Source organism: Pholcus phalangioides, unplaced genomic scaffold (assembly GCF_987345545.1).
Source record: "Pholcus phalangioides strain wild (caught in Gottingen) unplaced genomic scaffold, Ppha-v1.0 ptg000028l_1, whole genome shotgun sequence".
Lineage (NCBI taxonomy): Eukaryota > Metazoa > Arthropoda > Arachnida > Araneae > Pholcidae > Pholcus > Pholcus phalangioides.
Genome location: NW_028301618.1, coordinates 9,702,757 through 9,718,244, shown reverse-complemented (window position 1 = coordinate 9,718,244; position 15,488 = coordinate 9,702,757). Strand labels below are relative to the sequence as shown.

General features: G+C 40.6%; 1 protein-coding gene across 1 annotated transcript; it reads left to right on the top strand.

Moving 5' to 3' along the window:
* Positions 1 to 1,605: 1,605 nt before the first annotated feature.
* LOC149067929 (uncharacterized) lies at positions 1,606 to 10,146 on the top strand. Its single transcript, XM_089252143.1, has 4 exons — positions 1,606 to 2,884; positions 3,049 to 3,230; positions 4,336 to 4,692; positions 10,063 to 10,146. Exons 1-3 carry the CDS (start codon positions 2,769 to 2,771, stop codon positions 4,371 to 4,373), a joined length of 336 nt encoding a protein of 111 aa, XP_089108269.1. The 5' UTR covers positions 1,606 to 2,768; the 3' UTR covers positions 4,374 to 4,692; positions 10,063 to 10,146.
* Positions 10,147 to 15,488: the final 5,342 nt, after the last annotated feature.

The following is a 15,488-nucleotide window of genomic DNA, read 5'->3' as shown; positions in this document are numbered from 1 at the left end:
TATAATCCCTAACATATCTCGCGGCACTGCCGTACTCGGAGGGAAGAGCAGAGTCGTCCTAAGAGCATCTTGGGGTCCCCGGGAAAATTGATTTTTTTAAGACCTCCCTACCTAACTAGAAATGATTACACAGTGCCACAACTAGATGATTGGTCAGTCGGGGCAAGTACGCATTTTAGTGTGTCCTTTTAATATTGAAGGAGAGGTTAAAGGTTGAAATTTGCACCCCTTCTGGTTCAGCGCCCAGGGCACCAGACATGACTGCTCCCCCCCCCCCCCTCCTTGCGGCCCCGTGATTGCTTACCAATTTGCATATGAGTAAATACTTAATCTCATTATCATGAGGGCCACCTCTGCGTGAGACCCCCTGAGCCGTGTCCGGGTGGGCCCATGCGTTAAGACTACACTAGGAAAGAGCGCGATTACTTTTTTTTAATGCAGTTAAAAAACAAACTAAAACCCTTCCTCTTGTTATTGCCCCTTACCCACGGTTCCGTGGCGTCCTGTTTGGGAATCAATTTCACTACATTATAACTGTTTAAACAAGTTCAGGTGTGGCCGAGTTCAAAATAATAATTAATAATAATTAATAATAAATAATTAATAATAACTTATTACCAAGAATTTTTTTTTAATTCAACCAAAATTATTAAACACTTTCAAATGTATCATATTTTTCTTTCCCTATATGTTTTTTTTCTCCGTAAAGACGCGTCCTTAGAGACTTAACATTGCATACATGAGTTAGGAAAAAAATTCATTAAAAATCAAATAAATTTTTTAAAAATTAAAAAAAAATATCTTGACAATAAGCGGTTTTTGTGGCATCCGCTCAAAAAAAATGAAGTTCTGAGCGTAAAAACTATGCGAAAAAATTCATTGCTCCCGTTTCAGTGTGTCATGTGAGGAATCGGGTGACGTCAAAACCAGTTTCATTCTGAAGCGCGCGCTTGCTAATACTTAACCTTATATATTCTAGAAACCTTGGGTAAACTCGTCAAGCATAATTTCCCTCGCAAATTTCTCTTTTGACTAAATTTTTCTACTATTTTTTCGACTATAGAAACCTTTGGAGAAACTACACGGCAAATAGGAGATCATGTACGCCTTTGCATCGGCTAGCACTCCAACGTCTGGACCACATGTTGGCCATATGACGTGTGGTAATCATACATCATGTTTCTCCTGGGACACTCCCACTGAGCTATAAGTAAACTTTACTTATAGCTCAGTGGACACTCCTGGTTTTTTCTGGATGTCCCGACTTTCTTGCAAAAATGTCCTGGTTTGGTAACCTTGGATACGGGTTTGTTTGTCCCTCAAAGAAAGAGGGGAATATGACGAGAAACAAATAGCCTCATACGGTTTTGCGCGTTCGTTAACCGAATTGTTTGCAACCGAGACAAGTAGTATACCAAGGGTTGATCTTCACATGATTCGAAAAGCCTTGCTGACAATTTTTCAATTTTCCATATCTGTCTAAAAAATATGGTCAGCTTTCATTCTTCGAATATCCAGTTTCAGAAATCTATGTGTTGCCACCTATCTGAAATAAATTACATTAGGACACCATGTGGATTTCAAAGCTGGCAACACTTCAAGAGTATTTACACAAGCATTATCTGTTAGGAGCACATTCTTTCGCGAGAGATATATTTGATAATTAACCATCCCAGAAAATGTTGAAACACTTTCGAAAAGCGAAGTGTGAAATTCACGATTTGGAGACATTTGGGCGTCTCTCAAAATTTGTTTTTCCTTTCCTGTGGAAAGTAGACGGACGGATGGACGCCGCTATGTTTTTCAACATGTGGTCATGGCCCCCACATCCTGAAGCAGGGCCCCTAGGCTGATCCCCCAGGGCTGGAGCCTTGTCAGCCCATCCCTTGTGGGGGCATGCATGTGGTCCGTGAGATAATTTTATTCCGTTTCGTGGAACCGGTGCTGTATAATCCAGAGGTTGGCGATTTCTGGCGACTTTTTTTTTTTCGGCGCCAAACATGTCCGACGACCCAATGCTAACGCTCGGAACGAAAAAGACAAAGTGGCTGTTCGAAAGTTTGAAAAGACTCGCTACAAACAAGTAGCGCCACCTGGAATCGAAGAACATTCCGGAATAACAACCCAGCAGAACAACCACAAACCAGAGCACTCCGGGGCGTTGGCGATTTATCTCATCGGAAGAAAGCCGCCAACTTGGTGTGTCCCTTATACCAAATCTGTTCCGGTGATCTTGCTCTCGTCAGCCAACCCTTCAGTTGTCGAGCCATCAACCAAGTTTCTCGATGTGTGGCCGGACTGGCTATCCGATTTATTAGATTGCCTCGAGGAGAGGAAGAGATGCTCTCGTCAGCCAACCCTCCAGTTGTCGAGCCATCAACCAAGTTTCTCGATGTGTCGCCGGACTGGCTAGGCAATTTATTAGATTGCTCCGAGGAGAGGAAGAGATGCTCTCGTCAGCCAACCCTCCAGTTGTCGAGCCATCAACCAAGTTTCTCGATGTGTGGCCGGACTGGCTAGGCGATTTATTAGATTGCCTCGAGGAGAGGAAGAGATGCTCTCGTCAGCCAACCCTCCAGTTGTCGAGCCATCAACCAAGTTTCTCGATGTGTCGCCGGACTGGCTAGGCGATTTATTAGATTGCCCCGAGGAGAGGAAGAGATGCTCTCGTCAGCCAACCCTCCAGTTGTCGAGCCATCAACCAAGTTTCTCGATGTGTGGCCGGACTGGCTAGGCGATTTATTAGATTGCCTCGAGGAGAGGAAGAGATGCTCTCGTCAGCCAACCCTCCAGTTGTTGAGCCATCAACCAAGTTTCTCAATGTGTGGCCGGACTGGCTAGGCGATTTATCAGATTGCCTCGAGGAGAGGAAGAGATGTGGGAGGTAAGCCTATTTTATTTAATGTATTTGTTACATGAATTTTCATGTTTCTTGTGTAAAAAAAAATCCGGGCCACAACTAGGGGGGAGCAGGTGGGTCTCGTGCCCCGGGCACTGGACCCGAGGGAGCATAAATTTCATTCTGAAACCTCTCTTTCAACATTACAGAAACATCGTTGCTCGCTGGCCTGGCAGCACCCACGACAGCACAATCTTTGCAAATTCCACACTCCAATGTCTCTGCGAAAATAATCTCATGCCTCCAGAGTATCACCTTATCGGGGATAGCGGCTATGTCGAACCTTCTTGCTCACACCGTTCATCAATCCAACTGCAAGAGTTGAGCGAAGGTAAGTTCTAACATCCTTCTTCTGCTGCTTCTGTAAATGTGACAAGAGTAGTCAATTTAAAATATTATCCACAGCCTGGTTCAAGACAGCAACTCAAAAGTCCATTTGTTTGAGATAGGTCTATCAGCGCATTGCGAAGGTTAACTTTGTATGTTAGTTCACTTACATTTAATTTGAACACAGCTTATAAGCAGAGTGTGGGTTTATTTTGAGTTATTTTCCACCATTTTCATGGTGTGCATAATTCAAGGATTAATTTTTTGAGTTGTTGCTGTCGTGAATCAGCCAGTCGATATGCTTATCAAATATAGGACCCGAAATCTTTACACGTCATTCATGCTATGAAAAGGCCTATGTGATGATACTGAACCAAGGCTTGTAGAACACACTACAAAACTGCCATGACAAGTCTTAGTTGATCTTATTTAATTTAGTTGAATTATTTTCGTGTTATTTGTTCATGCGAATTCTCAGCCTGGAGAAATTGAAGTGTTTGAATGCCTATGTTTCTTTGTTATACTGTGAACATTCACAATAACCACACCCTCTGTAACGATGGACTTTCATGAAGGCATGATGTCTATTCATATGTACACATCAGATCAGTTGGCTCTACCTTTGACGCTATTATCGTTTTAAAAAAGCAGATGACGCCACTAGAAATTCATGCTTGACATTAGATATACACCCCAAAGCAGAATGTGCCAAAATCAAAAACAATTATCGCTACTGCAGAACGATTTGGAAGAATTTTAAAAAAAGGGTAAAAAACACTATTACATGAATGGGGATTTTTACTGCAGAACGTTTCCAGTTAGCCATCCGGTAGTAAATTGCCCATGGGTATAGACTGCAGTTGTACCCTGAAAGAAAATTGGGAGGAAGGACAGAAATATAAGTCTCCTCAATTAAAAAAAACAACATTGCCATTGCCCTAGGGGCGATCGTGTATGTGCCACTCTATATGCACATACATTGTCATATGGACATGTATATCTTGAGGCGTTACACTTGCGGCTTCTTTCTGTTGATGTAATTATTATCAGGTTTTTTTTGTTTTGGCAGAAATGAAATTGTGAACAATTTTTTTTTTTTTTTTTTGCAGGTACAACTTTGCTCTTTCCAGGGCAAGAAATGCTGTAGAGAGGTCATATGGAGTGTGGAAGCGAAGGTTTCCGTGCATGTCCACGAGTTTGCGCTGCTCAATGGAGGATGCAATGTCCCATATTGTTGCTACCGCTGTGTTGCATAATATCGCTCGCTCCATGGATGGGGAAGATGTCCATCCCGTTGATCATAGGCATGATTGCCTTTAATAACGGTATTGAAGAAATGCCAAAATGGGAGGGGGAGAGAGAGACCATGTGTTTCTGGAAGAGCTAAGAGGAACACAATTTTGGCTCATTTTGTCTGCAATCAATAATTGTAGATGGGTAACACTCACAAAATTAGTTTAAATTATGTAAGAATTTTTTTTTTTTTTGTCTAATTGATCATTTATTTTTGGTAATTTCATGTGAATGACCCAGACATTGATCTCTGGGATATTGGAACTTGTTAGCGAATCATCTATTATTATTGACAGTATTTGCTTTGCAGTGCTAAGATTAATGAAATACCTTTCCTTAAAATCATTGTTTGATAAAACATCCATACCCATTAATGCATCATCATAAACAAGACTTGAATGATGTTCAAAATTCTTGATTGTTTTCAGCGTTTTAATATCATGGGTAAGTTATAAGTTGAAATTGTTAGTTGCTGCATAATATTTATGAAAATGAATGAGTGAAATATGTCAATTGGAAGTGTCATTTTCATAGCTGCCAAGTCTCCCGATTTTTCCGGGAATCTCCCGAATTTTAGCTACATCCCTCGACCTCCCAAAAAGTTCTTAAATCTCACTAATTTGTACACAAAAATCGCAAAAAATCCCTAATTGTCCCTAAAAATTTCCCACTTCATTAAAAAAAATCCCGCTTCTGAAAACAATTTTTAAGGAATTTCTTGTGGAGCATGAAGTCTTTTGCCTGTTTTTTTCTCCTTTAAAAATGACACACGTCGTAAATGGGGAAATTCCATTTTTAAGGAAGTTTTACAAACTCTCTGATGGTAACAAGAAAGTTGTTTGTCTTATCGTGCAGGGAAATAGCTTAGCAGCCAATAGTCCTGGATAATAATTGAAGATTATAGTGACGCACATGTGGTCAAAACTTTCTCTTTGTTGAAGTTACGTACGTGCGATAACAAAACATGAATATTGATAAGCAAAAAAAATGTTTAATCAATTTTAAAGATACTTATTCCCTATGAATTTCCTTTCATCAAACGTTCCAGACAAGGGCAGACTTTCTTTTTGTACAAGTTGTGTTACGGACATAAACATCTGTCATGGTGGAAAGACTGCCATCATCACTCATGTGAAACGAAAAAAAACATATAGCGTCACAAAAAATCAGTGTTCTGCAAAAATTGACTCTTTTTCCCTTCATCTTCCGATGATTTTGGGATCATTCGCGCAGAATGTTTGTTCACATCGTTTCTGATTGAGCATATGTTTTTTAGACAATTTTAAAGTTTGGGCCTTCAATTTCACTTGTTTTTGAGTAGGGATTTTCTTCCCAAGGGTTTAACTTCCATGTGTGTAAAATCCCTATTTTATTTGACTTCAACTGCTGAGTAGGGATTTTATTCCCTATGCTTTAACTTTTATGTGTGGGAAATCCTTTTTTTATTTATTAGGGAGTGGTTTTAGCATAAAATACAGGTCTGCGTGAAAATCTCCCTAATTTTCATTTTCAAAATTTGGCAGCTATGCATTTTTATTCTATCAAAGGTCTTTCATTTTTCTCTGGACTTGCATTTGCAAGCCCAGTAGAGCCTTTTTTTCCCTGAATGTCAATCTTATTTTTTTTATGACAATGTTTAGTTCATGTTCTTTATGGGAATGGTCCATTTGTTGCAAATGTTCCTTACGGGAATGGTTCATCTGCTGTTCCGCTCAGCTCGTTTTTCCATTTCTATTCGGGTTGACTGCACCAATGTTTCTGCTGCAGTGACTGACCCTGGCATGCACCTTTTTTCTTCCAGCTTGGTATGCTCAGGGGAGGGCGCACCTGACCCACAGACCTTTGGGGAGTGCTTGCAGAGGTGGATGGCTGCTTTATTATATATCCATTTTCCAGTCCAGAGGTGGAGGGCATCTCTGTTGAGTTGCAAATATCCTGCAATAGAACGTTAAGAAGATATCTTGACATTTGTTTATTTGGAGGCAAGATATGCGCACATAAATGGCCACACATTTCTTTTATGTAAGGCAAACTACCCAGGTTTGTGCTATGTAATGTTATATTTAACCTATTCCTCAATTTACTTTATTTAAGACTTCGTACTAGGGGCGGCCGTGAAGAGAAGGGAAAATTTTCCCTACCAAAATGAAAGAGGTGGTACAACCCAGAGTCCGACATTTATCATTATCAACTATAGATCTCAATAAACACTAGACACAAAGAGTCAAGTCCACACTGAGGAAATTTAAATCCAGACATTTTAATGACAGAAAAACATTCAAAGAATTAAATGGGGATTCCCGTGATAAAATTAACATCAATTATTGGGTAGAACACCCCGTCACCTTTGTCGACATGAAAAATTTGGGGCGTGAGTGGTTAAATATGTTAAGGGGGAAAGGCTTCGATTTGAAATCAATCATATCGTGAGAGAGACCTTAAGATCACAAGGGAGGTGTTTTCGGGGAATGATAGAAAAGGGATCTGTAAATGGGCCCCAGAAGGATAGATCATAGGATCTACTTACGTTTACGACAATATCAGTCTCTGGAATCTGAGAGAAGGCACTACACTGAAGGACAGTTCTCTGGACAAACTGATGCGGACGAGAGGTGGCCCTGTCGGACCAGTTTCTCAGGTGAGCACCTTTTCTGCATCTGAAGTGGCACTGAAGGATTCTGCAGGGCGGATGACGGCGATATTCTCATTAGAATAGTTGACATTGGAGGAGTGGTCCATTGGATGAATAGATGTTGATGAGAGGTGGCTCTGTCGGACTAGTTTCTCAGGTGGGCATCTCCTCGGAGCGGAGGAGGGGATGCGGCGCAAGCGCCACGCAGTAAGTCAAGAGTTCGCCTTCTCTCTCTTCCAACGAAAACTCCGGGGAAAAGCCCAGAGTGGGGTATTTATGCCCTCCGTAGCTCTCTTTTCGTCAGAGTTCTTTCTGGACTCTCATAGGTGGCCGCAGCTCATGTGATCGTGACGACAGTTGTAATATTTTTCGGCGAAAAACCCATCACCATCAGTGCAGGTTCGGGGTATGAGTCATTCCGGAAGGAGAAGAGGGGTCGGGGGGGGGGGAGAGCAAAATGGCACTGGAAAGCACGATCCAACTCGTTTAACATACGATGAATGAATTCCAAATTATAGAATTTTCGGTTGAAATCCCTGGTCGATTGGCTTGCATTTCTGAATTTATGTACCGACGTAAAATATCCTATCTGTTGATGTCAGTCTTGTGTTGAAGAACAAATTGAAACGCAGAACGTTGGGGTTTTAATTATTGACCGTGGTCGTACTATACCTGGTGATAATTAAGCCAACTAATTAATTTGAAAGGTGTTCTACGGCGAAGGATTACATACTTTAGCGGGGAAAATTAAGGGATACATGTGGATTTGATCCAAGACAAAGATGTTTCACATTCCACCACTTCCGGGGGATATATGTATATAAAAAACATAATCATTTCTAACAATAATTAATAATTATGTGTAGTGTTTTTCATGTGGAATTTTGTGTGTGAGAGTGTAAGTGTACAAGTGGTATTACAAAATCACATAACTTTCAAAATACAAATAATAATTGCCATCTTACATCACATTTATCCCATTCTCCATAACATTCGTCATATGTTTTGAGGGAATCTGTGTGAACAAACCCCCAGCAAAACCCCTCTTATTGGGTGCACACTGGCTGGGCAAAAAAAAATTGGTTCATAACTGATGAGTGTGACCATGGAATCAGGACTTTTAAATGTGCACTTCTGTCATTCACCTGTAAAAGAGGGGGTAACAACATCTGAGGTGCATAACTGTATGTACATATAGTCCTTGGCAAATACTGGGGCAACACATAGCAACTAAAAAATATGTGCAATCATTGAAATCAAGTAACCAGGGTTGGGTTTGTGGCACGACAAGTGTTAAAAACCTAAATGAATGTCTTGATAATGTTTTGAACACAATAGGTATATAACATGATGAAAAGCTTTCTTGCATATTATACAATGTTTCATTTTCAAACATTAATTTATTACAATAATTAAAACAAAATGTTAATTTTGCAATTTTTCAACTTAAGAGTCTAGAACATATAATTTTACAGTTTATTTATCTAACCTTATCATTACTTGTGTTCAATTTGCCGGTATAGAGCTGTTTATTCAAAAGGAGCTATTCAAGTATTACGTAAGCAGAATTTTAGCCATTTTTACCCCCCCCCCCAGCAAAATTTCATCAGCAGCTTAGAATATTTCATATCTACAAAAAAGGGGGGGGGGTTGTGGCATAAGCAACCTTCAACACCCCCCCCCCCCCCCGATGCTGACGTTATACTTGAATGACCCCAATGATCCGCCCAAAAATTTTATTCCATATAACAATTCTCATGCACAGCATCTGTGTTAATACATTAATTAAACTAATTTATTTTCTCCTAAAAATTTGTTACCTCGGTGTAAATTCACAGAGTTTTAAAGAGTATTTTCAACCAAAGCAGAGCTGATTGGACTTGATACCCAAAGCATTTTTTTTTTCCATGTTTGAATGCAGCTTCAATTGGAAAACCATTGCATTATAAATGCTAGTAAATGTACCATATCATAGTGAAAAAGTAAAAATAAGTTTGTCTAAGGATAAGTTTCAGGAGTTTTTTAAGCATTATGTACAAGCTAGCATTGCCAAATTAAATGACATTTTAGTCCTACAATTTAGTATTTTGATCTATAGATTTATTGCGCATAACATCGAAACACATGAGTATCGTTTCAAGTATCGGTGAGTGGTTATCTAGATAACTTAATAATAACAGGTATAATGAAAACCTGACATGTGATCACGAGGATAATGAAAAACTTGTAAAAATTATACCTGTCTACCTACACTGTAATCATATCTGCAGCATTTTTGATAATCGTACCTGTAACATGCCTTTTTTTTAAGAATGACCCCATATCGCTCAACAGGAAATCTTTTTTTTTTGTCACAAAAAATAAACCTGCCATTTCATATTTATTAAGCACTATGAAGTGGTAATATATGCTTTACATATAACATTAAAATTAATTCTTGGTCAGACATCATACAGCACGTACACTATTGAAAAAGAAACATAGCTATAACCTGTGCAGCAATTTGTTCCTGTACATGTCTCCCCCAAAACACAGAAGTGACACTATTCAATATTAGAATGAAATATACAGACAACAAAATGTAAGGGCCAACTATATTACATTGCAAAATAAGCGCACATATCAAAATTTCAAAAGTTTATGCATTTCAGCGAGCATTACCGCAAAATATATGTCAATGATAAGTGAGTATTATTATATGCCATTTTCACTACATGAGCATAACATAAGTTGAAATGCCATGAAAAAGAGTGAATTGTTAGATGTGAATGCACATTTTAATTTTTATTTCCTTTTCATCGTAACTGGGCTGGGGCACTGCAGCCCTACGTAATAGTAACATGTCATGCGAAAAATAATTTCATGTAACTTGGCTTTAATATATATTTCATCATACCTCTTCTGCTTTCAGGTGGTATGCCCCTCCTCGGATTCGGCAAAAGATACTGAAAAAATAGTGTGAAATTTATGAAATAATAAATTTATGAATCATTCTACTAGTTCTGTGATACTTCACGATCCCCACATCCTGGAGCAGGGCCCCAAGGCTGGGATATATCATGGACTCTTCAATAATTTATAGCATGAAAACGAAAAATGATGGTAATTGCCCAGGGCTGGAGCCCTAGCCAGTCTTGACGGGGTCACGAGTAGTATACTACAAAAATGCTGATAAATAATTCAGGTCATGCATAGCTAAATTCAAACAGAAAACGATATTTATGTAAAAGAATAACTTCTTACCTTCAATGTGGTGCATCTCATACTCCTCAGAGTCCATCGCATTGGGCATTGCAAGCTCTGATAGCATACACTCTTTCTTCCAGTGGAGTAACTATCGGAGCCGCAGACACACCCCCCACCAGTCTTCATCCGCTGCATCTTCTCCTCAGCAACTTTCATTTGAGTACTTTTCTTCAGTAGTATACTACAAAACGAGGGTCACGAGTAGTATACTACAAAAATGCTGATAAATAATTCAGGTCATGCATAGCTAAATTCAAACAGAAAACGATATTTATGTAAAAGAATAACTTCTTACCTTCAACCTGCTGCATCTCATACTCCTCCGAGTCCATCTCATTGGGCATTGCAAGCTCTGATAGCATACACTCTTTCTTCCAGTGGAGTAACTATTGGAGCCGCAGACACACCCCCCACCAGTCTTCATCCGCTGCATCTTCTCCTCAGCAACTTTCATTTGAGTACTTTTCTTCAGTGAATGATACGCATTTATTAATTGCGTGGTGGTTCTGGGGTTCGTTACCCCGGGAAAGCTGTTGTATTTTGCTGTTAATTTTTCCCACCCCAGCTGTTTTTGCCAGTTGAGGAATGCATTTGTTTTTTTGTTCTCCAGCACTGCTGCATCCTCCGCCACCAGCCCGACCAGTACTTACTTCTCTAACATGGTAAAATTTTTTCTACTCGACTTCATTGAAAACACAAGGAAAAACAAAATAGGAAAGAAAACAAACGTGGAGAAAAACGCACATGGTTATGAGCACGGCGGTGCTGATCTCAAAAAGCGGTAAAGAAAAATTTTATCACATGACCTTCGTTTGACGAATCAGCATGAAGCTCCTAACCATCACTCATTAAACGTCGAGGTCTGGTAACAGCTCCTTGCTGGTTTGCTGAGAATACAGATTTCTTCTAACATGCACTTTCACCATCAACCTCATGTTATTTGATTGGCTGTTTGACAGTCGCTCAGTGAATACGGCCACTAGAGATTTCGATATCGTTTAATGTCGTTCTATGTAAAAATGGCTACTAAAACTAAAACTAAATGGCTACTCTACTAAAACTTAAGCCTATTACTGACACATCACCTTATACTATATACATATAAGATCCTAGAGATTCAGGCCATTCGAGCACACCACCAGTAATTTATTGTATATGACCTGTTTAAATAAAACTGGTTCTAGTTTTCTGTGGATTAAATGAAGAGAGCAAAGATAAAACAAACACAAATAGTTATGATAACATTCAATTTACATTGTGTCATTTTTATTGAAACTTATTCATTTTCATATAGAAAACATTTCAAAGCATCATTTTAATTCTATTTATTAGAGTGCTTGTGGATACACGATATTTTTTGTTTTTCCATCTGGTGCGTACACGAATAAACCAGAAGGTTTTCCGACGTGTGAGCTGGCCACATACAGTTGTCCATGTGAGAAGCACGGATTCTCCAAATCTAGCCCACACACTTGCAGTGATTGTGCTTTGTTGGTCATTGCAAAAGCGAGTCGCACCGGAAACTGTAACTGTTTGAATTCAAATGGCATATCTGTTGGTATCATTGGAATACGTGGCAACAAAAATACATCTTCCCCTCGAATTTCCCATTCAAAATTGTAGCTTCGATGACATTGTTCATCTTTTTCACCGAAAGTCTTGTTCATCGTCATCATGCAACGAGCTCTTAATTGCGCAATATGAGGTTTGAAAGTGAGTTTCTTGTCAAATGTGATGCCGAGAAATTTTGTATTTTCTACTATTGGTATTTGACTATTGTTTAGAAACAATTGTGGGTCATCATGAAAATCTCGACGCCGACAAAAGTACACAGCGACAGTCTTATCGGCTGAGAATGAGAAGCCGTTATTATGTGCCCACTTGTTGAGTGCGGTTTGTAATTGTCTCTCGGCTGACCTCATATTCACTGATTGATACGATATCAACAGATCATCCACGTAGAGTGCGCCGGTGACAGACAACGGGAGTTGGTTCAACGCCCCGTTGAGTCTTAAAATAAAAAGTGTTACACTTAAAATGCTACCTTGAGGTACACCTTGTTCTTGAATTTGGGGAGCTGATAATGTGCTTCCGATCCGTACCTGAAAGATGCGGCGAGCAAGAAAGTTCTTAATGAAAATGGGCAAGTTGCCCCGCAAGCCGCAATTATAGAGGTCGGAAAGAATTCCGTGCCTCCAAGTACGGTCGTAGGCCTTTTCTATGTCGAAAAATATGGCTAGCATATGCTCCCTTTTTACGAATGCTTGTCTGATTGAAGTCTCAAGGCGTAACATATTGCATGTTGTTGACCTGAATCGTCTAAATCCGCTTTGATGTTTCTTTAAAATATTGTTAACCTCAAGGTAGCGCATAAGGCGATAGTTGACCATGCGTTCCATGAGCTTACACAGAAAACTCGTCAAAGCAGTAGGTCTGTTGGATTGCATTGGATTTTAGTTGGCTAAAATCTGGTTTAGCTAAATCATTGGTTTAGTGGCGCAAGGACCCGTTTGGTCAAACTGCGCCAAAAGATAGTCCTTTTGTCATGTCGAAAAATTAAAAAGGCACAAATTCCGCAGCTTTAATGAAGCAACCTGTGCCTAAAGAATATCTGTTGATATGACATCTGCTGTGGTGGCTCTATGATATAATGACAATGAAAGAGAGACATCTGGCAGAGACTGCTCCCATGGTGCCAGTTGAAAAGCAACTGGGGCCACACGACTGATGTCTAATTCTAGTTCTTCCACAAGTGCCCTCATACGAAGACCGTAAGTTGGAACACATGAAGGGCGAGCAGCAAAAAGTCTATGAGATGAGGGATTGAAGATGAGACAATGAAGTGGATGATCTGGAAAAGACTTCATCTTGATATAATATTTCAAGCAAAGTTGCTGGCGTCTTGATGTCAGTGATGGCTCGTTGCATTCGACATACAGGCTCTCCATTGGAGACGTCCGGAAAGCTCCAGAGCAAATCCGCAGGGCGAGATGGTGGACTGGGTCGAGCACACTCAAGATAGCTCTGAGGTGCTGACCCGTATACAATGGAGCCGTAGTCGAGCTTCGATCTTATTAGAGCTTTGTATAAGTGGAGGAGCGACTTACGGTCTGCTCCCCATGATGTAGAAGAGATTACCTTCAAGATGTTCATCGTAAGGCGATAGTTGACCATGCGTTCCATGAGCTTAAATAGAGAACTGGTCAAAGCAATAGGTCTGTAACTGTTAGGTTGCTGAGGATTTTCGCCAGGCTTCGGGAATGCAAGAACAGTGGCTGCTCTCCAGGTGTCAGGAAATGAATGACTGATCCAGATGAGTAAATGTGACAGTGATTCTGGTGCGAGATGCCGAATCATGGCATAATGAATAGCATCGGGCCCTACAAGCTGAGTCAGGACTTCGCTGCAAGGCCGTCGTCAGTTCACGAAGGGTGAACAATGAATTGTACCCGTCCGGTGTAAAAGGCCGGAAGGTGTACGCATTGCGTTCGGCCAATGATTTGATGCGATGAAACGATGGGGGATAGTTCGCATCACTGGAAACAGCGGCGATGGTGTCCGCAATATCCCTCACATCGCTGATGATAGTGCCATTGATATTTAAAATGGTGATAGGATGAGACTGATAATGACCATTGATTTTTCGGATCCGGTCCCAAATGATTTTGGATGAAGTTGATGAATTGATTCCTTTCGTAAACTTTTGCCAGGACTCGCGTTGAGCGTGGCGCCTGGTTCTTCTCGCTATCGCCTTTGCTTTTAAAAATGCCAACTTGTTTTCATGGGTAGGATACCGCCGGAACCTACTCCATACTTTTGTGGTTTAATCGTGAGACTACATTCGTGGTTCCACCAAGGTTTAGGAAGTTTCGAGACTTTGGGTATTGTTTCATTGGCTGCTGAGATCATGCAACTGGTCACAAGGTCAACACAATGGTCGACGTCGGGTTGCGAAACATATCCTCCGTGTTTTCTGCCTTGACCGTGAAGTCAGCCCATCGGGCGGCCACAAGCTTCCACCGAGGAGGACTCTCAGGTATGCTATGGCGTCGATCAAGGCACTTAACTACTAGAGGAAAGTGTTTGCTCCCATGTAGGTCCGGATAGAGATAAATCTATTGCAGTGAAACTACCATCATTCTTGATGGCGAGGTCCATGTCGTCTAACAGCCATTCAACCATTTCCCCACGAGGGGTGTTGCTGTTAGAACCCCATATCATGTGCATTGAAGTCTCCAAGAAGAAAAAATGGTGGAGGTAATTGATCAATCAGATCTTCTAGATCTCTCTGTAAGATAGTGTCATTTGGTGGCAAATAAATGGAACAGATGGTAATTCTTAGGCCTGTAGAGATTTCCACCGCGATGGCTTGCAGGTTCGTGCGCAGCGTTAGAACGCGCGACGACACGTAATGTGGAACCAGCAGAGCGACACCGCGGCAGGCTCTACTCCCGTCATCATAATCAGTACGGAACAGGGAATGTCGCCGGATGTTCCATTTCTCCGAGGGCTTCGTAAAAGTTTCCTGGAGTGCCACGCAAACAGGATGATAACGATTGATCAAATCCTTGAGATCTTAGATCCAATTACGAAGACCACGAATGTTCCATTGACCATAATTTCAAATAGAAGTAGACGGTTCAAGGTCCTAGAATGTATTTCGGTCAATCTTGCAGCGAGTAGTACCGGATGCTGTAGGATTGTCGAGGCCCATGTCACCAATCGATGGGATGTTTCAGAGCTCTCTGTATGGCTTTTTTGGAATACCCCGTCTTGAATGGTTTATTTTTTTATTTATTTCCAGAACTAATTTTGGGTTTTGTACCAGTAGATATTTTAAATGTGTTCGCTGTTGCTTTTCCAGCTTCTTCTTCGGAGGTAGTGGACTCCCTCCGGAATCCAGCGGAGCAACAGCAGCCACAACTATTGCATGGTTGATTGGATGAAGTTTGAGTGGATGTGTTAGCTGTTGGTTCGGTCTGAGTTGTAATAGAAACTTTGGTGATATTGTTAGTAGTCAGTGATGGTGTAGTCATATTGGCGTATGATTTACCAACTATTGAGGCTTGGTTAGATGTTATGCGACGACGT

What these genes read in the sequence shown, in the direction of transcription:
- LOC149067929 (XM_089252143.1), top strand. Translation starts at nt 2,769, where the DNA reads ATGCTCTCGTCAGCCAACCCTCCAGTTGTTGAGCCATCAACCAAGTTT. An exon ending in GAGAGGAAGAGATGTGGGAG is followed by an intron (nt 2,885 to 3,048) that starts GTAAGCCTATTT and finishes TCAACATTACAG; the next exon opens with AAACATCGTTGCTCGCTGGC. An exon ending in ACTGCAAGAGTTGAGCGAAG is followed by an intron (nt 3,231 to 4,335) that starts GTAAGTTCTAAC and finishes TTTTTTTTGCAG; the next exon opens with GTACAACTTTGCTCTTTCCA.